This window comes from Cupressus sempervirens, chromosome 7 (assembly GCF_028749045.1).
Source record: "Cupressus sempervirens isolate cs-2001-9-10 chromosome 7, ASM2874904v1, whole genome shotgun sequence".
NCBI classification, from domain to species: domain Eukaryota; kingdom Viridiplantae; phylum Streptophyta; class Pinopsida; order Cupressales; family Cupressaceae; genus Cupressus; species Cupressus sempervirens.
In genome coordinates, this window is record NC_143124.1 from 30,711,238 (window position 1) to 30,733,131 (window position 21,894).

The 21,894-nt window shown below is 34.5% G+C and overlaps 1 protein-coding gene across 1 annotated transcript; it reads right to left on the minus strand.

Moving 5' to 3' along the window:
- Nucleotides 1-17,852: 17,852 nt before the first annotated feature.
- Nucleotides 17,853-21,488, minus strand: LOC149545273 (disease resistance protein Roq1-like). The gene is made up of 4 exons (XM_089793725.1): nucleotides 20,965-21,488; nucleotides 19,694-20,846; nucleotides 19,306-19,593; nucleotides 17,853-19,184 (listed from the first exon to the last, which is right to left on the minus strand). The coding sequence occupies exons 1-4, from the start codon at nucleotides 21,486-21,488 to the stop codon at nucleotides 17,853-17,855; spliced, it is 3,297 nt and encodes a 1,098-aa protein (XP_089649851.1).
- Nucleotides 21,489-21,894: the final 406 nt, after the last annotated feature.

Sequence of the window (21,894 nt, forward strand, 5' to 3'; positions counted from 1 at the left end):
ATTCCTAATTGGATAAACCCCAATCCTAACTATATACAAAATGTCTAGAATACAATCGTGCACTATGAATGAAATTTGCATTGGAAAAAAGATGTCACATGTGTACCTTGCCTTCTATAATCTCTTGCTGATGTTTTTCAATGATTTTCATCTTCTTGTTCTTGAATTCTTCTTCACGCATATTTACTTGTTCTTTTGTCTTTATTGCCCATGTCACAAATTCTTCTTCCAAAATTCAAAAATAGACAAGTTGCAAAATATTTCCTCCTTCTCAATTGAAGTGCAAACTATCTAATTTGATTTGAATGTTAAAATTGGAAAAAAAAAAAAAAAAAATTATATGAGAATTTTATTTTTAAAAAGAAAGCCCTAAAAGATTACTAGAGTAAATTTTAACAAAAATTTCTAGGTAGTTTAGATTGAAACTATCTAAGGCTAAATAATTGCACACAAAACTTGCATTTTTAATTTTTCTACAAACTATAGGATTTTTTTAATATCGAAACTAAAGTTTAATGTTTCGATAAAAACTTAGTATCTATCAAAACAAGCTAATTAGTTAGAAAATTTTCAATATTTTCATGGCTTCCAAGCTTAATTACTAGGTTCAGATGGAACACTAAAGACATGTCATTTTACATGATACAAGTACTCTAAATGATCTTTCTAATGACTATGAATTTGATAAATTTTGAAGCTTTTAGTTATACATTTTTTTATGTGAATTTAATAGAGGTTCATTATAAAAAATAATCTTCTATATTGGACGCTCATGAAAAATAGTGACTAAGAGAATTTTTTTAAAATAGCTATAGTCTCCATATTTGAGTCCACTTTCAATTTAAAAAAAGAAAAAAGAAAATTTAAAATTGGGTAAACATATAATAAGTTACATGTGTCAAAAGCCATGTATGTCCAAATTAGTGTTATGTCCTAGCTTTAAACTCTGATAAAATATGAAATAATAAGGATAAAGACATTAGACCTGTTGGATACAATTGTTAATTGTGTATTATCTTTGATGTTACACAAATGTCATATCAGCCATCAGACAGAGTCTACCGAGCTCAGATGGTTAGCAAAGCAATTTATAGTGATTACCGAGCATTCCTGAACATTACACGGTAAGTTATCTCTTTCTAAGCTCACTCAGGCATCAAAAGATTTTGTAGTAGAAAGTTAATGTTAACCGAACTCCCAAGGTTAACAAAGGGAAAGTCAATGTCTACCAAGTTCACTTGGTCATCGAAGAGAAAGTTAGCTTTTACCGAGCTCACTTAGTAAGTGAAGGAAGGTCAGTGTTTACAAAGTTAACTCGGTCTCCAAAGGAAGTTGCAAGGTTTGCAGTGTTTACCAAGCTTCACTTGGTTAACACTGAGAAAACCATTCTAGAGTAGTGGTCACTGAGCTGGGTCGGGCAGTGAAGAATTTTATTGTTCTAAAGAATTAAGTTTAACTATTTTATGCAATGTTTGCAGCCGATTGATTTAATGTTTTTCAATTGTTGTAACTTGTAATTGAGCCGACTTGAAAATCTGTAAGGTATATATGAAAGGTCAAGTTGTGAATTCATGAATATGTAAGAGTGTGGATGCATAAGAGTGTGAATGTATGGATGTAAATGGAATGAGCGAATATTGAATATATGAGCAAATGATGTGGAAGGATTAGATATCCTTATGGAGCTGCAAAGTTATATTCGATTAGTGAGGATCTAGTGAAGCAGAACAGAGATCTGTATTCAGCAAAGATAAGTTGCATATATTTCAGATCACTTCATTGTTGCTTTCTAATCATTGTAACAGTGATTCAGTTGAATTGTTCTTAAGATCTCCAACTAGGCCACTCCTTATAGGGTGATTAAATCCTCTAACAGGGTCACACCTAACAGTGTGTTTTGTAACCTTTAACAAGGTTGGCTCCTAACAGGGCTCACTTCAGAAGAGTGAAAATTGGTGACTAGTTACTTGGTGGTTTTTTCCATATTGGGTTTTCACGTTAAATCTGGTGTCTCTTGTGTTCATGTTATTTCCTTTATGCATGCATATTAATCACTTTAAATGCTTAATAAGTTAACAAAACATCTATCAAGTTTCAACATTTATTTGTGTGGTTACCGAGCGTCAACAACAACTATATTTTAAGACATCTAAGGATCTGTGGATTTATTTTTGTGGTAACTAATTCACCCCTTCCCTCTCAGTTACTCCATCTCTATTTCCAACAATTGGTATCAGAGCTTTCGGTGCTTGTAGGATAAGATTTCAAGGATCTAAGTCAAAGATCAGGATGTCTTATAAAAGAGAAATTCCAAGACTTAATAGGAAAAACTTCTCAGCATGGCAAGGGTTGATGAGACTTCATCTAGCTTCTATTGGAGACACAAGACTAAATTACCTTGATGAAAAATATGCAAAATCAGCTGGTACACTATATGTGAATGATATTGCTGAAAAGAAGACCCACAACATTATGATGATAGATATAGCATCTGCTCTGAGTTATGAAGAATTTGATGATATCAAGGACTGCAAATCTGCTTTTGAAATGTGGGAAAAGCTGAAAGAGATCTATAGAGGAGATGATAATGTTAGAAGAGCCAAAGCAGAAAGTTTGAGAGGACAATTTGATCAAATGAGAATGAGAGAGGATGAAAACATTGCAAAATATGTTGGAAGAGTCAAAACATGTGTCAGTGCAATCAAAGCATCTAGAGGAGATATCAAGGAAGAGATAGTTATAAGTACAATTCTTAGAACTCTACTTCCCATTTATGTAATCAGAGTTTTTGCAATTCAATAAAGAAGATGTGAAGCAAATCATAAGATAAACCTAGAGGCCATAGTTGGAAGATTAACTGCATTTGAACTAGACAACTTTGACAACTATGTTCCAACTTCCAAGAACATTGAATCGGCATTTGAAGCCAAGCTTTCACTCAAGGAGAAAGGAAAAAAGAAAAAAGAATCTTAGTCAGAAAGTGAAGATGAATCAGACCAAAGTTCAGACAGTGATCTTGAAATAATAGAAGCCCTTCTAGCAAGGAAATATTCTAGAGACAGGGGAAAATACAAAGGTGAAGTACCTCTAATCTATTTTTCATGTGAAGAAGTTGGTCATATTGCTGCTAGGTGTCCAAAAAAGCAGAATAAAGATGAGAAGAAAGGATACAAATTCAATGGCAAGAAAGACTTCAGATCATTCAAGGATAAAGGTAAGAAAACATGTTTTATGGCAAAAGATTCTAATGATTCTAATGATGAAGAAGAAGATGAAATTGTCTACATTGCTGTGAAAGATGAGTTTGATAATGATGAGGAAATGGCACTCATTTCTCATATGAGCAAAAATGATACATAGATCATATATAGTGGTTTTCCTCATCACATGATTGGCGAAAAAAATAAGTTTGAATACTTTGAAGACCACGATGGTGGCAGTGTAAGATTTGGTAACAATGAACCTTGTTGTATAAAACGAAGAGGGAGAATCTCTCTAACCAAAGAACTTATATGTGATAATTTCTATTGGGTAGAAAGACTAAAGCATAATTTGTTAAATGTGGCACAACTACTGAATAATGGATTCAAAGTAGAATTCATGCATGGTAAAGCAAGACTGCTAGATGGCAAAGGAAAGCTGATTGGATTAGGTACTCAAACTAAAGGTAACTTGTTCTATCTTGAACTAGGTGAATGTTCATGTTTCATTGCTCAAGTTGAAGAAAGTTGGTTATGGCATAAAAGGTTGTGTCATGTAAATTTTGATAATTTTGTAAAGATAAGCAAATTCAAGAAAGTAAGAGGCATTCCTAACATAAAGAAACCTGAGGTCAGTCTATGCAAAAATTGTCAGATTGGTAAAATGGAAAAGACTAGTTTTAAAAGTAAAAACTATTAGTCTGAAGATATATTAGAAATTGTGCATACTAATTTATGTAGACCCATTCGAATTGAAAGCTATACTGGAGAAAAGTTCTTCATTCTTTTTGTTGATGATTACTCAAGAATGATGACAATCATGTATCTAAGAAACAAATTAGAAGCATTTGAAAAATTCAAATGGTATTTGGCCAGAGTAGAAAAGGAGACAAGGAAAAGATTAAAATGCTTGAGGTCAGATAGAGGTGGAGAATTCATTTCACATGATTTTAATAACTTTTGCATTGAAAGAGGAATGAAAAGATAGGTATCAGCCCTTGGAACACCCCAACAAAATGGAATAGCTGAAAGAAGGAATAGATCCATCATGGATTGAGCAAGAACTTTAATGATTGAAAAGAGCATTGCTATCAAATACTGGAAGGAAGCTATCAGCACTACAGTTCATACCTTGAACCCAGTACAGCTGAAGAAAGACTCATTCAAAACCCCCTATTAGTTATGGTATGGCTATAAACCTAATGTAAGTTACCTTAAAGTATTTGGAAGTAAATGTTACATTTTGAAAGAATCTAGAAAAGGAAAATTTGATGTGAAAGGTGATGAAGGTATATTCTTTGGATACTCATGCAAAAGTTAGGCATATAGATGTTTGAATTTTTCTACTCACAAAGTCATAGAAAGTGCACATGTGAAAGTTGATGAGTTTGCAGAAAGGACTGAAGAAGAAAGCAAAAGGGAATCAGAAGATTATAAAAGATTTGTCTTCATTGAACCTAATACAATACCAGTTACATCAGAGAATCAGGAATCTTCTACTCCCAAGTCATCTATAACCGAGTCACAAGAAGTTCAAACCGAGCCACAACAAATCGAGTTTAATTCAGTGACTACTAAGCAAGTGTCTATCGAGTCTGAAGGACCCGAGCCAACATCTACCAAGAAAATATCTACTGAGCCATAATAGACAAAACCTAAAGTTGAAATGCAAGAGGATAATAATGAAATTCATTCAAAAGGCAAGGAACCTGTATTAGCTAAGTATGTCAGGAGACATTATTCAGCAGATCAGATCATTGGAGATAAATCTGAAGGAACCATGACAAGAAATAAGTTGAAAGGTACTTGTTTACTTGCTGATTTTGAACCTATAAATATCAAAGATGCATTGGGAAATGATAGTTGGATTGAAGCTATGAATGAAGAGATAGAACAAATAGAAAAAAATAAGACATGGACTCTTGTACCTAGACCTAAAGACAAAAATGTGATTGGAACTAAGTGGGTATTCAAAAACAAGTTGGATGAAGATGGTAAGGTATCAAGAAACAAAGCTAGACTAGTATGCAAAGGATATGCTCAAGAAGAAGGAATAGAGTATGGAGAAACTTTTTCTCTTGTTGCAAGATTGGAAGGAGTCAAAACCTTACTAGCATATGCTGCTCACAAAGGATTCAAAGTTTATCAGATGGATGTCAAGTCAGCATTCTTCAATGATATACTGAATGAAGAAGTTTACATTGAACAACCTGAAGGTTTTGTTGATCTAGATAAGAAGAACATGGTCTGCGAATTACACAAGGTATTGTACGGTCTAAAACAAGCCCCTAGAGCATGGTATGAAAGATTGCATAACTATCTTATTCAGATTGGTTTTCAAAGAACTAATGATAATAGTAGCTTGTATATAAAGGAAGGATCAAATGATAAGATTGTTTTAACAGAGATATTTGTAGATGACACAGTGTTCACAGGAAATGATGATCTTTGCAAAGAATTCTCAGAACAAATGAACAAAGAATTTGAAATGTCTATGTTTGGTGAAATGAAATTCTTTGTTGGTCTTCAAATTCAACAGAATAAAAATTTTATCTACATCACTTAATCAAAATACATCAAGGAGATATTGAATTTTTTTGGAATGGAAGATTGTAAACCAGTTGGGACTCCTATGTGTACTAGATTAAAACTTACCAAGGAAGATGAATCAAAAGAAGTAAATCAAAAATTGTGAATCAAAAGAAGTAAATCAAACATTGTTTGAAATGTCTATGTTTGGTGAAATCAAATTCTTTGTTGGTCTTCAAATTCAACAGAATAAATTTTTTATCTACATCACTTAATCAAAATACATCAAGGAGATATTGAATTTTTTTGGAATGGAAGATTGTAAACCAGTTGGGACTCCTATGTGTACTGGATTAAAACTTACCAAGGAAGATGAATTAAAAGAAGTAAATCAAACATTCTATAGATCTATAATTGGAAAGTTGCAGTATGTAGTTCATACTAGGCCAGATATTGCCCTTGCAGTTGGTATTGTAGCAATGTTTTTAGCAAAACCAAGAGAAAATCACATAATGGCAATCAAAAGAATAATGAGGTATTTGAAAGGAATTGAGGATTATGGTTTATGGTACAAATTTGGAGGTAATTTGGATTTGAAAGTGTTTACTGATGCTAATTGGGCAGGAAACCTTGATGACAGAAAAAGTACAAGTGGAGGTGCATTTTTTCTTACAAAGAGGTTGGTTTCTTGGACAAGCAAAAAGCAGAATTGTACATCCCAATCTATAGCAGAGGCAAAGTATGTTGCTGCAGTAGTAAACTGTTCTAATATTGTTTGGTTTAAATAGTTGTTGGAAGGCATGAAGGTGGAAATCAAAGAACCATTTGTTATGTTCTATGATAATACAAGTGCAATCAACATATCTAAGAATCTAGTGATACATTCCAAAACCAAGGACATTGCAATAAAATATCATTTTGTCAGAGAATTGGTGCAAGATAAGGAGATCAAATTGGAATATGTTCATACAAAGGAACAAATTGCTGACATATTCAAAAAACCATTACCTAAGGATGCATTCTTGTATCTAAGAGGTAAGTTAGGTGTCACTCCCCTATCTGAAGTTCACTAAAATGAAGTTTTAGTGATGCATCAACTCATACCAGGTTGAAGATCTATCAGTTGATGCAGCATAATCAGGAAATATTGCAGATGAATCAGTACTAAAGGTACACTGAAATTCATTTGAGTTGAGTTGTCTTTGGCATGTGTTGTCAAAGAGGGAGAGTTTTACTGTCATATCTATCTGAAATTTGTTTGAGATAAAGAGTTTGCTATGTAATTCTTTCACAGAGAGAGATTACACTAAGAGGGAGAGTTTTCTATCTTAGAGGGAGAATTTTTATGTTGACATGTTGTGTTGCCATATAAGAGAAAAGACTTGTTTTCAAATTTCATTCTGCTATGACATGTTGTGTTGCCATCAATGCCAAAGAGGGAGATTGTTGGATACAATTGTTAATTGTGTATTGTCTTTGATGTAACACAAATGTCATATCAGCCATCAGACAAAGTCTACCGAGCTCAAATGGTTAGCAAAGAAATTTATAGTGACTACCAAGCATTCTTGAACATTACACAGTAAGTTAGCTCTTATCGAGCTCACTCAAGCATCAAAGGATTTTGTAGCAAAAAGTTAATGTTAACCAAGCTCCCAAGGTTAACAAAGGGAAAGTCAATGTCTACCAAGTTCACTTGGTCATCGAAGAGAAAGTTAGCTTTTACCGAGCTCACTCGGTAAGTGAAGGAAGGTCAGTGTTTACTGAGTTAACTCGGTCTCCAAAGGAAGTTGCAAGGTTTGCAGTGTTTACCGAGCTTCACTTGGTTAACACTAGGGAAACCATTCTGGAGCAGTGGTCACTGAGCTAGGTCGGGTAGCGAAGAATTTTATTGTTCTAAAGAATTAAGTTTAATTGTTTTGTGCAATGTTTGCAGCTGACTGATTTAATGTTTTTCAATTGTTGTAACTTGTAATTGAGCCGACTTGACAATCTGTAAGGTATATATGAAAGGTCAAGTTGTGAATTCATGAATATGTAAGAGTGTGGATGCATAAGAGTGTGAATGTATGGATGTAAATGGAATGAGAAAATATTGAATTTATGAGAAAATGATGTGGAAGGATTAGATATCCTTATGGAGCTGCAAAGTTGTATTCGATCAGTGAGGATCTAGTGAAGTAGAACAGAGATCTATATTCAGCAAAGATAAGTTGCATATATTTCAGATCACTTCATTGTTGTTTTCTAATCATTGTAATAATGATTCAAAATCTTTTAACAGAGTTGGTTTAACAGACATTTTGTAAATCCTCTAACAAGGTGACAATTTAGCTGAATTGTTCTTAAGACCTCCAACCAGGCCACTCCTTACAAGGTGATTAAATTCTCTAACAGGGTCACACCTCACAGTGTGTTTTGTAACCTTTAACAGGGTTGGCTCCTAACAAGGCTCACTTCAAAAGAGTGAAAATTGGTGACTAGTTACTTGGTGGTTTTTCCCATATTGGGTTTCCACGTTAAATCTGGTGTCTCTTGTGTTCATGTTATTTCCTTTATGCATGCATGTTAATCATTTTAAATGCTTAATAAGTTAATAGAACATCTATCAAGTTTTAGCATTTATTTGTGTGGTTACCGAGTGTTAGCAACAACTATATTTTAAGACATCTAAGGATCTGTGGATTTATTTTTGTGGTGACTGATTCACCCCTCCCCTCTCAGTTATTCCATCTCTATTTCCAACAAGACCACCAGGACGATTTTAGTATGGATGTTAGAAAACTAAATTCAAAAGAATCACATTGATATCTATTTTAGAAAAAAAATTATTTGTCTCCATAGTAGTGCCACTCTTTCAAAACAAGGTTTTTGATCACATACCAATTTTTGTGGGAGAAACAAAATTCAAAAAAATTAAATTAAATAAATTTAGAATCTAGATTAAAAAAAATCCTAAAAGACTCTAATTTACTTCATCTTCAAATAATTGTTAAACGACAATTTACATTTAAAAGTGAAAGTTTTCTTAAAAATTCACAATTCAGTGTTAGTTTGGGCAAAAAAGTGTAACTCATTATTGTGGGTCCACCCAAATTGTACCTACTTCAAATATAGTTACACACTATATTTGAAGTTTTGCATTGAGTATTTTAAGAACCATGAAAGAGTATTAAGAATATATGTTGTGACAATGATTGAAAATGGCAATACAAAACTATGGACCCTAGCCAATCCCAACCATAAGTAAAGGATTTCATAAAGCATGCAATCATCATCCAAATGAATCAAAATTCACAAAATTACAACACACATGTTAGATAAATAGAAAATCACAATAATGTCTTCATGAAACACTTGATTAGTATATTTTCTTATCTTCTAATATTTTGTATTTGAAATGTGGGTGCTCTAAGTTTTGTAGCACAAAGTACAAGAGACTGTGGTGAATGGAGATGGTTGATTCATCATGGATTAAGGATAATATTAGTAAGATACAACAATGACAAGGATATGGATACACGATAGTACCAAGATTACAAATTACATAAGATGACTAGAGATGTGATAACATCATAGAATAATATATGGAGTGATAGTTTTTTCAAAATGGGGAGAAAATGTCTTTAATAGAGTCTTTATGAAAATTGTTGGTTGAGATTAAGAGGTTTTAGGAGCTTACATTAGACACAAGGTTAGTTAGATAAGTTTTATAAGGGGTGGAAAGGATTAGGAGGCAAAAGAAAATGAGTGGCTGAAATTCAAAGTTAGCTAGAGGAATTTTGAGTTTTCCAAGTGCATTAAACCTAGACATCCAAGAGAAGATGAAACTATCAATTGAAGAGACAAGAAAAAAAATGGTGTAAGGATAAAATTTAAGAGCTAACCCATGTGATCAAAGGTGATTAGTAGAAAATGAAAGAAGTAGATTTTATAAATTTATAAAATAAAGATGATTTTAGTGTTTCAGGTGGACTTTATAAAGGCATATTAGGTTTGTATATTTTTCCCATCTTTAGGACAATACATATCATCCCATATCTTGCACAATCTCTCAAGAAGGCATATTCTATCATTATTATTGTTTGATCAAACTAGGATATATATTAACAAGCATAATAAGTTCCAATTACTGTCATTTTCAATAACTTAATTTGCCAACTTAACTATTTTGCCTCTTCCACATTCTTTCCATCTTTTTTTATTCTTTCCATTTCTTACATACATTTTAAATTATCTCATAATCTTATCTATTTATCTCCCACAAATCTAGTAAACTTCTATTATTCAATTAATAGTCAATTACTTTATAAAATCATTTAATTCTTCATTTATAACAAATATGACCTCAATATTTCTCATTACACCAAATATTATTAATTTATAATGATATCATATATATTTTGAATCAAAAGTTATCTAATAATATAAATCATCAAAATAAAACACATTGAAAAATCAAATATGATTTAAAAGCAATAACAATCTAAAATATATTATAAAAATAAAAATAAACCATATTCCAATCAAAATTTGCAAAGCATCCAATAGAAATGACATACCCATTTGAGAGAGGTGTCAAACATAAAACTAGTCTAACATAGTCTGATAATGATAACAACAATGTGTCCAGAAAGATGTGAATGAGGGTAGGCACTACAGAAAATGACAATACAAAACTATGGACCCTAGCCAATCCCAACCATGAGTAAAGGATTTCATAAAGCATGCAATCATCATCCAAATGAATCAAAATTCACAAAATTACAACACACATGTTAGATAAATAGAAAATCACAATAATGCCTTCATGAAACACTTGATTAAATATATTTTCTTGTCTTCTAATATTTTGTATTTGAAATGTGGGTGCTCTAAGTTTCGTAGCACAAAGTACAAGAGACTATGGTGAATGGAGATGGTTGATTCATCATGGATTAAGGATAATATTAGTAAGATACAACAATGACAAGGATATGAATACAAGATAGTACCAAGATTACAAATTACATAAGATGACTAGAGATGTGATAACATGATAGAATAATATATGGAGTGATAGTTTTTTCAAAATGATGAGAAAATGTCTTTAATAGAGTCTTTATGAAAATTGTTGGTTGAGATTAAGAGGTTTTAGGAGCTTACATTAGACACAAGGTTAGTTAGATAGGTTTTATAAGGGGTGGAAAGGATTAGGAGGCAAAAGAAAATGAGTGGCTGAGATTCAAAGTTAGCTAGAGGAATTTTGAGTTTTCCAGGTGCATTAAACCTAGACATCCAAGAGAAGATGAAACTATCAAATGGAGAGACAAGCAAAAAATGGTGTAAGGATAAAATTTAGGAGCTAAACCATGTGATCGAAGGTGATTAGTAGAAAATGAAAGAGGTAGATTTTATAAATTTATAAAATAAAGATGATTTTAGTGTTTTAGGTGGACTTTATAAAGGCATATTAGGTTTGTATATTTTTCCCATCTTTGGGACAATACGTATCATCCCATATCTTGCACAATCTCTCAAGAAGGCATATTCTATCATTATTATTGTTTGATCAAACTAGGGTATATATTAACAAGCATAATAAGTTCCAATTAATGTCATTTTCATTAACTTAATTTACAAACTTAACTATTTTGCCTCTTCCACATTCTTTCCATCTTTTTTTTATTCTTTCCATTTCTGACATACATTTTAAATTATCTCATAATCTTATCTATTTATCTCCCACAAATCTAATAAACCTCTATTATTCAATTAATAGTCAATTACTATATAAAATCATTTAATTCTTCATTTATAACAAATATGACCTCAATATTTCTCATTACACCAAATATTATTAATTTATAATGATATCATATATATTTTGAATCAAAAGTTATCTAATAATATAAATCATCAAAATAAAACACATTGAAAAATCAAATATGATTTAAAAGCAATAAAAATCTAAAATATATTATAAAAATAAAAATAAACCATATTCCAATCAAAATTTGCAAAGCATCCAATAGAAATGACATACGCATTTGAGAGAGGTGTCAATATATATGATCTAGAAACCAAATGATTGTATAAAGAACCGATATGGAATAATGAAAAGATCTCTATAAAAATGAACTTAAGAGAGAGAGGGAAGAAAGTAGCGGAGACCTAACTAGAAAATGAACTGGTTAGATTCCTTTCACAGTAACAATTGCTAAATTTGAGGTTGTAAGTGCTTGAGAATGGATGGTTCTCGCATAAGTCTAAATCTTGTTAATAAAATATTAATCTTGAGATAATAATGGAAGGTGATACACATTTTTATTTGTATTCTTGTATATTGTAAATCTGAACCTATGTGAGTCTTTAATACAGATATATTTAAATTTATTAAATTAATATAATACATTGAATATCCCTCTTAATTATAATTTTTCGGTCATTCTTTGAACTAATTCAAGCATTTTATATACGGTAGGATTCAAGCTGCCGACATTGTACATGATGTCAGTGATTTTCCAATAACTGAGCTACTTTTGAGCCCTCTTCTTCGAAACTAAGAGAAAGCACTGAACCTGAAATAAATTAGTCTTCCTCTATGACAGCAACTCATTTTGATTAAGTTGATCTGTTGGATCATTCATAACTTTGGCTTTGCTTGTTAAAGGTCTAAGTTCATTTCATTGGATTCCACGATTTTGTTTTTCCTAAATTTTAATCATTGTATAAAATTGGAGTGTAAAAAAATATTATTTATTTTAAAAGTGATATTTTTATTTAGAAAAAGATTTAATAATCTAAAATGAGTTGAAAAATGTCAAATTTCAAAATATGTAATATTAGCCAATATTGTAGTTGCAAAAATAAGATGCAAATATCTCATCATATAAAATTTTTGAATACCGATCTTAATCATTCCATTGATAAAAATATAAGGTGAATAGATGTAGTATCTCATCACCTTATGCTCATGCATTTTAATCTTCTAATTGAAGCATTATATATTGACAAGTTGCTTTCATTTTTTCATGTCTAGCTTAAGAATTTAAAGCTACTATTTCAACTTTTGAGGAGTTGGAATGAATATGCCAGTTGTTCATTAGGACCACAAAGTTGGGAAACCATGGTTTTTTACAATTTTTGTTCAATGCTTATTCGTAGATGTGCTTCAATAATTGTGTGTTATAAGCATTAAAAATTGCACTATTGATCCAATACATATTTCTCTTGGAAGTGTTTTGACAAATACATATGCACAAGTGTCTCAACAACTATGCCCTTTGAGTACGAACGAGTATGGCGACTTCTCCAAATAAGTATTTTTTTAATAGAATCATAGAAAATTCGATTTCAACACCATTTATGTACCTACAACATGAATTTTTCAATTGAAACAACTTCAACTAAATGGCCATTGATCTATAACATATGTTAATAGGTTTTTTCATTTTGTTCAAAAATAACAATTGGATGATTAACTAAAAGAGGGTAAAAATTTTATTGAATACCAAATAGAACAGAACAACAAAAGAAACAAAGACTACTATAGAACTTTATCCTAGTCCACAAGTTGATCCAACATTTGAGATAAATCAAGGGAAAGCATTCTATGATCAATAATGTTCCAATCCAACACATGCTCAGAGGCCTATTTAGCCAAACAATTAGCCACACTGTTCCATTCATGAGGGATACGCATAAAGTCACAAAATCCAGAGAATTGCATAACTAATAACCAGAGCTAGATGTCAATCCACATCCACAAGGTTCCATCTATTCAATAAATTTACAACCACTTGCGAGTCAATCTCACAGATAATTCTTCTCCAGCCATGTTGACAGAACTGTTCCATTGCAACCAAGATAGCAAGGGCTTCCATGAGGTTATTTGTATGATAACCCTTGTATATAGGAAATAGAAATTGAATATCACCAGAGCTGTCACGCCCAACTCCCCAAATACCAGCCAGTCTCGGATTTCCTCAAGAAGAACCATCAGTGTTGATTTTAAGAACTCTAATCTCGAAAAGAGTCTAATACCCCTCACAATTAGCACGTTGCGAGTGCTGCCTACCTCTATTCCCAAAGCCTCTGTGGGGGAACGAGGGAGTGCTGCCCTAAAGAAAAAAGAAAATGCATGAGTAAATGCCACCATCTCTAGAATCCAAACCTACCCAATGTCACATTGATGATTAAAAATAGATTATCTTATGATGAAAAAAGCCAACAATAAAATAACATGATATTTATGATTGTCAATCGCGGAAGATCATTATCATTACCTTCAACTTCTGGATCCATGGCTGTATTACCGCATTGAAGCAACAACAGAGTTCCACCTTTTCTGATGTCTTTTCAGTGCCTGCTACCCTCAGCAGCTCGCGGCTATCACAAAGTTCCACACATCCTTCAGCGTCTGTTATGCTCGGCTGCCTGTCATAAGAATCGATCTCATTTTGTTTTTCTTCATTATCTACAGCATCAAAGCTTATTCGCGGGCTCTTCTTCACATCTCCACCTACCTTTTCTAATTCTTCCTTCCACTCCTCCACCGATCTGCCATAAACACGACGGGCCAGATGTACAAGAGATTGGGGTAAACCTCGACAAGCATCTACGGAGGAGTTAACAAGCATCTTGTAATCGCTAGATGGAATACACGGCTGGTTGAAGGCGTGCCAGCAAAATAGCTCTTTCCCATCTTTTCTGTTCAATCCTTTTACATGATAACAATTATCAATCCCCGCACTCACAAGAACCCCTACATCTCTGGTTGTAATAATTACCAGATGATTATTATCACCATGTTTGTTTAACGTTTCCATGGGTAACAGAGCATATAACTGTTCCACATGATCAACGTCATCTAAAACAATTAAGAAACTCAAAGAGCTGTTCCTTTCCAAGCAATCCCTCAGATAGTCTGCCCCTTCCTTAGTACTTTGAAAACTGTGATTGCTTTTACAAAAGATCTTATCCAGGATTTGGCTTTGCAGTGAAGTTAGTTTACCGTGGGCATGTGCTTTCCCCACATCGTAAAGAAAACTTCTTGTTTTGTAATTCAACCTCTTTTGGTTGAACAACTCTTTTGACAGGGTTGTCTTCCCGACCCCGCCCACACCGAAAATGCCAACTACATTAGCTTTCTCTTTCCCCGGCTGCTTCGTTCCGCACTGGCTTTCAAAATCTTGAACAAACTCATTGAGGCATCGCCTTTCAAGATCCTCCACGAGCTTATCAAGTCCGACTAGATATTTGGCAACATGTAAACTTTTTCTCCTCTGTATTTCTATTTGCACAGCCCTTACTATGGCTTTGCAGACACTAGAACTGCAAGTCGAAAAAGGGAATTTGATAAGAACAGAATTTTGCTCATTGACCTTAATTTGTTTTGCTTGGAGAGAATATATTAACAGATAGACCGAGTAAATGAAAAATAAGTAAACAGCTTACTCTGAATTTTGCAATTCGTAGCCAGCAGTGAATGAAATTTGTTGAAGGGCTTCCTTCCACTCCTCCGACGACTTATAGCCATACCTTATTTCGTGTTTAGTGAATGCTTCGGCATATACCCCCGTTTTGATATGGCGGAGTTCCCACGGCTCCACTTGGTAAAACACAGGAATAATCTTGGCATTACTCTGTAACATGAGAACAAGCTCACGCAAACACCAATCTGACTCTGCATATCCTTTTGAAAAAATAGCTATATGCACTGAAGCAGATCTAATCGCAGTCTCGATGGTTGAAATAAAAGAGTTCCCAAGCTCCTTCTCTTCCGAATCAAGAAATACCCGGATTTTTCGCTCCTTAAGGGAGTTGTAAAGCTCAGTCGCCAGAGTTTTCTTGACATCGGGTCCTCTGTGGTTGATAAACACGTCAAACACTTTGGAAGATCCTTCTGATTCTCTCCAAATTGTGTTGGGAGCTCCAATTCGAGACAAAGCATTTTGCTGGTGAGATGAAGAGGTCGAAGCCATAAATGCTAAGGATAGGGGATTAAACTCAAAGCTAAGAAAATATATCCAAATGATGGATATGTTTTAAGCAAGAGTGGTTTGAATCGGAGTAGATTAGAGGCTGCACATAAATAAATTCCAGTGCTTCAGGAAAGGATGGGGAAATGAAATAAACCGTTCTGTATTTGTTTCTTAGTGAGATTTTAAAAATGGGAGAAAAGCGTAAATTATTATTTAATTAAATCGAGCTGCTGTATGAAACTGTTTAATTCGGGATTCCTCATTCACACACAGATTCCTTCATTACAACTGGATCCAAAGTAGAGACATGAGAAAATAAAATAAAATTACAATTGTTTAAGAATTTTGTTAGTTGTTCAAATGGAAGAGGCCAGAGGGGAGAAAGTCTTTGGCTTGCGTTAAAAGATATTGTACATGAATTCGACATCTATCAATGATGACTATTCTGTTCACGTGATCCCCCTCCTCAGTTTTCCCAACTCTTTTTTTTAAATAGAAAAAGAACCAGTCTTCATTTTACTAAACCATAGAAGAATCTATGAAAATGTAAATTGGAACACGTGAAATCAAAACACGTAGACAACGGAACGCTTGCTATAAGCCACTCAATAGTACATGTTCAAAGTATCCCTGTGCCGATAGGGACCTTGTGTTTGTATATTTCTTTTGGTTCTGCTACGGGGGATTTTTCTTCTGTCTGTATTGATGATAAATGGTTTGGGTGTTTTCAGCAGTTTTTTGCTGCCAGTGTTTGTAACATACATATCAGATATGGGTTTGGAAGGAAAAATGAGTGGTTACTTGGTTTCCTTTTATTCTCCCCGGTGATATTATACAGGCTATGGTGATACTTAACTAAGTTGGGTATATCGAATAGGTGCAAGTTTCTGATTTTTGTCTTTATTTTAGAGCTTTTGGAAGCAAGCATGATACATTGCTATGTTTTGAGGAATCTTAAGGCTATGCTTTGTGGATTGTGGATGAGGGAAAGGACCATGAATGGTATAAGTGGTTTTTGGGATTCACAAACGATCTTGTTTGAGCTGTGGATGTCGGTTGAAGTTCTAAAAGTTCATATTGGGTTATGGATGTCTGCTACTATTTGCATGAACTATGAGTTTAGGATGCTAGATAAAAATTTGATAAAACTCTTTGATTTTTCGGAACTTGTTGTATGGATAAGTAGCTCATGACCATTGAAGGCACATGGAGAGGGTTCTGCTGTACTTACCTTCTTACGACCGTTCTTGCTATCTATTTTGGAATAGTTGTTACGACCGTTCTTGCTATCTATTTTGGAATAGTTGTTAGGAAGCCAGTGAGTTTGTTTATGTATTTTTTGTAATGTTTTTGTCTTGTTTTGTTGGGTGGAGATTGCATGTTCTTGTTAAGCTCTCTCATTGTAGTTTCTTTTTTCTATTTCTTTTGGTTAGGTATTGGGGCTCTTATTGATCAAGTGTTGGTGATTTTACTGGTTATCTTCTAAGTAGATGTTTTCAAGGGTCTTGTTTGTTTTTTGGTTAGGTCTTAATAGTGTTGGAGTTTCTCCTGTTTCTTTTTGCATCCTTTATACAATCTTAACAGATAAGTCTCTGGAAAAGAAGGTTTTCGGATCCTTATAGAAACCCCTTAAAATTGTGGGAGACCTAGGAAACTCTTTCTCTATTATGATAGTGTTGTATAACTTTTAATTTGTTTCACTATCCACAGTGATTTGATTTGATATTTCACTCCTATAAAAGGGATTAGAGCCCTTTTAATCCCTGCCTCCTACCTAATCAAAAGGAAAAGTCCAATCCCTGACTACCTAATCAAAAAGAAAAGTTCAATAATAATATTTTAAAAAAAAGATAAAATGCCTACCTAATAAAAAAAAGTCCAATCTCTACCTACCTAATCATAAATCAAAGTTCAATAATAATATAAAAAAAAAAAATCACCCCTTTGAAATAAATCTGAACAAACAACATGAATAAAATATTTTAATAAATTAATGTTTACTGAACAGATAGCAATTGGAGATTATATGGAGATTAGAACCTGAGAGACTGTTTATTCATCCATTACAGATTTCTGTCATGAACAGATCACTTGAATGAAAAGACTATCTTGTGAGAACAAGGGTGAATACTAAATAAAAAGATATTTATGACTGCCTCTAACGAAGGAGCATTCCCTTCAACTTATCAATGCATTTCTTTATTGCTACATTGATGCAATACACGTATCCAAAATTTTGTGGTGCTATTTTTGGGAGCAGCTTATCACAAGAGTGGATGTCGATTGGCTCCAAGCACTCCAGTCTAGCAAGATTTGGAAACTCCATAAGCTCAGGACACTGTTTAAGAGTCAGCCATCTAAGATCTTTAAGTTCACCTGATACTGCTACTCTTTGTAAATATCTGCAACGTTTTATACTCAACTCAACGAGTGATGTTGGCAGAATTATCTTATGTAGCTCTTCACAAGAGTCAATGACAATCCTCTCTGAGCAGGCGAAATTTGGAAACTCCTGTAGCGCAGGGCATTGTTTAAGAGTCAGCCTTCTAAGGTCTGTAAGTTCACCTGATACTCTGACTCTTTTCAAACCTCTGCAACGTTTTATAGCCAACTCAGTGAGTGATGTTGGCAATATTATCTTCTGTAGCTTTTCACAAGAGTCAATCACAATTCTTTCTGAGCATGTCTCACTGGCAAAACTTGGCATCTCTTCAAGCGCAGGGCACTGTTTAAGAGTCAGCCTTCTAAGGTCTTTAAGTTCACCTGATGCTCCTACTCTTTCCAAACCTCTGCAACGTTTTATACTCAACTCAGTGAGTGATGTTGGCAGTGTTACAATCTTCTGTAGCTTTTCACATGAGTCAATCACAATCCTCTCTGAGCATGTCTCTCTGGCAAAACATGGAATCTCCTCAAGCGCAGGGCACTCTTTAATAAACAGCTGTGTAAGCTTTGTGAGATTGCTGGCTCCTGCAACTCTTCTCAAATCTCTGCAATTTAGTACATACAAATTGTTGACTGTTGTTGGTAGACTAATGTCCTGAAGCTTCTCACAAGAATCGATCACCATTTCCCTCAAGCAGCTCCATCTGTCAAGAGTTAGATCCTCAAGTGCAGGGCAGTGTTTGACGACCAACCATGTGAGATTTGTATGATTAGAGGCTCCTAGTACTCGTTGGAATATTATTGGCAGCGTAATGATCCGCAGCTTCTCGCAGGACACAATCGCGACTCCCTCTAGCATACCACACCCAGATATTTCGAATACTACAAGCCTTGCAAGATTGGATATTTGCGATACACATTTCAGACTATCACAGTTTTCAATGGTAACTTTTTGCAAGCATGTCATGAATGCAAGGCTTAACTCCTCGAGCTGTTGACATTCACGAATCTCTAATAGTACGAGTTGGCAATGATCAGGTGTTGCCGACAATCTTCTAAAGTTTCTACAGCCGGTAATCTGCAGCTCTTTCAAATTGGAAGGCACCTGTACTTATTCATAATATCCTTGCTTCAAATTGGGGGTCATAAACAATGATCAATAAACTAATACGTATCTAGTATACCGTTAATAAAGAAGTAATTTTTGAAGGACAAGAACAAGATACCTCAACATCGCTCTGCCACAGTTTTCCGAAACAGACATTCCTGATTATTAAACACTGCAAGTTTTGAAGAGGAATTGACAAAAACAAGCTTGAATTTATATCGGAATTCAGGTGATTTTGCTGGAAAGTTTTGTAATCAAGTTGAAGCCATAGTAGAGAAGCAGCTTCAGAAGCATCATCCGGTTCCTTTAAAAAGTATGTAATTGTAGAAGGGATACATTTATCCACAATGGAATGAAAACACCTGCCTTTGCTTTGTGCCAGGATGGTCTGGAATCGCTTTGTTTCCTACAGCCACAGAAAAACAGCTTACATTTGTGAAGTAGTAGAAATTTCAGAATGTAAATATCAATAAGGAATTCAAATATAATGGAAGGGAAAAGCATACCAAAGACTTAAGAACTTGAGGATGCCACACACGAGGAGGATGCTTCAGTTCATCTGCCATTTCTCTCCCGAAGTCCCGAACGTGATCATGCATTCCGTAAACAAGCCCATCTACAGAATCTGGATACTTCACTTCTTCCTCCACAAGACATTTATTTTTAAGCGTTCCTAAAGCACGCTTAGCTCTCAATCCAGATCCTTTCCATATGGACATCGCTTTGTTGATAGATTTTCCAACAAAAAAACATGCTATATCCATGAAAATTTGTTTTTCTTCATTATCTAGCGCATCAAAGCTTACTCTCAGGCTCCTCTTCACATCTCCGGGGAGCACTTTTCTGACTTTTTCTAATTCTTCCTCCCACTCCACCACTGATCTGCCCGAAACATGCCGGCCCAGAACTATAAGAGATAGGGGCAGGCCTCCGCACACATCTACAAAGCAGTCCACAAGCGTCATGAAACTGCTGCAGGATGGAATATACGGCTGGTTGAAAGCATGCATGCAAAATAGCTCTTTCCCATCTTCTCTATTCAATCCTTTCAATCGATAAGCAACGTCAATTCCTGCACTTACAAGAACCCCTACATCTCGGGTTGTAATAATTATCAAATGGTTCTTATTGCCATGCTTATTTAATACATCGATGGGTAACAGAGCCTCAATCTGATCCACATGATCAACGTCATCTAAAACAATCAAGAAACTGAAAGAGTTGTTCCTTTCCCAGCAATCCCTCAGATAGTCTGCCCCTTCCTTACTACTTTGAAAACTGTGATTTCTTTCACAAAAGATGTCATCGAGGAGTTGGCTTTGCAGTGAAGGTAATCTATCGCTGGCATGTTCTTCCCGCACGTCACAAAGGAAACTTCTCCTTTTGTATTTTAACCTCTTTTGGTTGAATAACTCTTTGGAGAGAGTTGTCTTCCCAACCCCACCCAAACCGAAAATGCCAACGACATTAGCTTTCTCTTTCACTGCCTGCTTCATTCCCCTCTGGATTTCAAAATCTTGAAAAATCTCTTTTAGGCACCAATTTTTAAGATCTTTCACGACCTCAGGAAGTCCGACTGTATATTTGGCAACATGTAAACGTCTTTTCCTTTGTATTTCTGTTTGCACAGCGGTCACTATGGCTTTGCAGTCACCAGAACTGCAAGGTCAAGAATTTGATGAGAACGGAATTTCGCTCATTCCACATAATCTTTTTCGATAGGAGAAAATATATGAACAGAAAGACCGAGTAAATGAAAAATAAGTTAAATGCTTACTCTGAATCTCGCAATTCGTGGCCAGCGGTGAATGAAATTTGTTGAAGGGCTTCCTTCCACTCCTTGGAAGACTTGTAGCCATGCCTTCTTTGGTGTTCAGTGAATGCTTCGGCATATACTCCCTTTTCGATGTGACGGAGCTCCCAGGGCTGAACTTGGTAAAACACTGGAATAATCTTGGCATTGCTTTGTAACATAAGAACAAGCTCAAACAGACACCGATCTAACTCTGCATATCTTTTTGAGAAAATAGCAACGTGCACTGAAGCAGATCTAATCGCATTCCTAATGGATAAAGGAAATGAGTCTCCAAGCTCCTCCTCTTCCGGATTACGAAATACGAGGATGTTTTTCTCCTCGAAGGAGTTGGAAAGCTCAGCTGCCACAGTTTTATTGACATCGAGTCCTCTGTGGTTGATGAACACGTCGAACACTCTGGGAAATTCTCCTGATTCTCTCCTTGTGTTGGGAGCTTCAATTCCAAAGAAAGCATTTTTTTGGCGAGGTGAGGATGAAGAAGCCATTAATGCAAGGATAGGGGCTGAAACAAAGAGCTAGGCAAATCTAGCAATGGATATGTTTTAAGACCAATTGAATGGGCTGAATCGGAGTAGATTAGAGGCTGCGCAGAAATAGATTCCAGTGCTTCCACGACTTCCAGGAAAGTATGTCGAAATGAAGGAAACCGTTGAAATTTAAAAAGATGGAAAATATATTAAATTATTATTTAAAAAATTAAAAGGAGCTTCCGCATGAAACTGTTTACTCGGGATTCCTCATTTACACAGAGATTCGCAAAATAATTTGTCTGATTCCTCAAATCTCAGTTCAAATTAGCAGAGACATGAGAATATAAAATTATATTACAATTGTTTAACTGGGGAAGGCCGGAGGGGAGAAAGTCTTTGGATTGGTGATCGTGTTTACGTT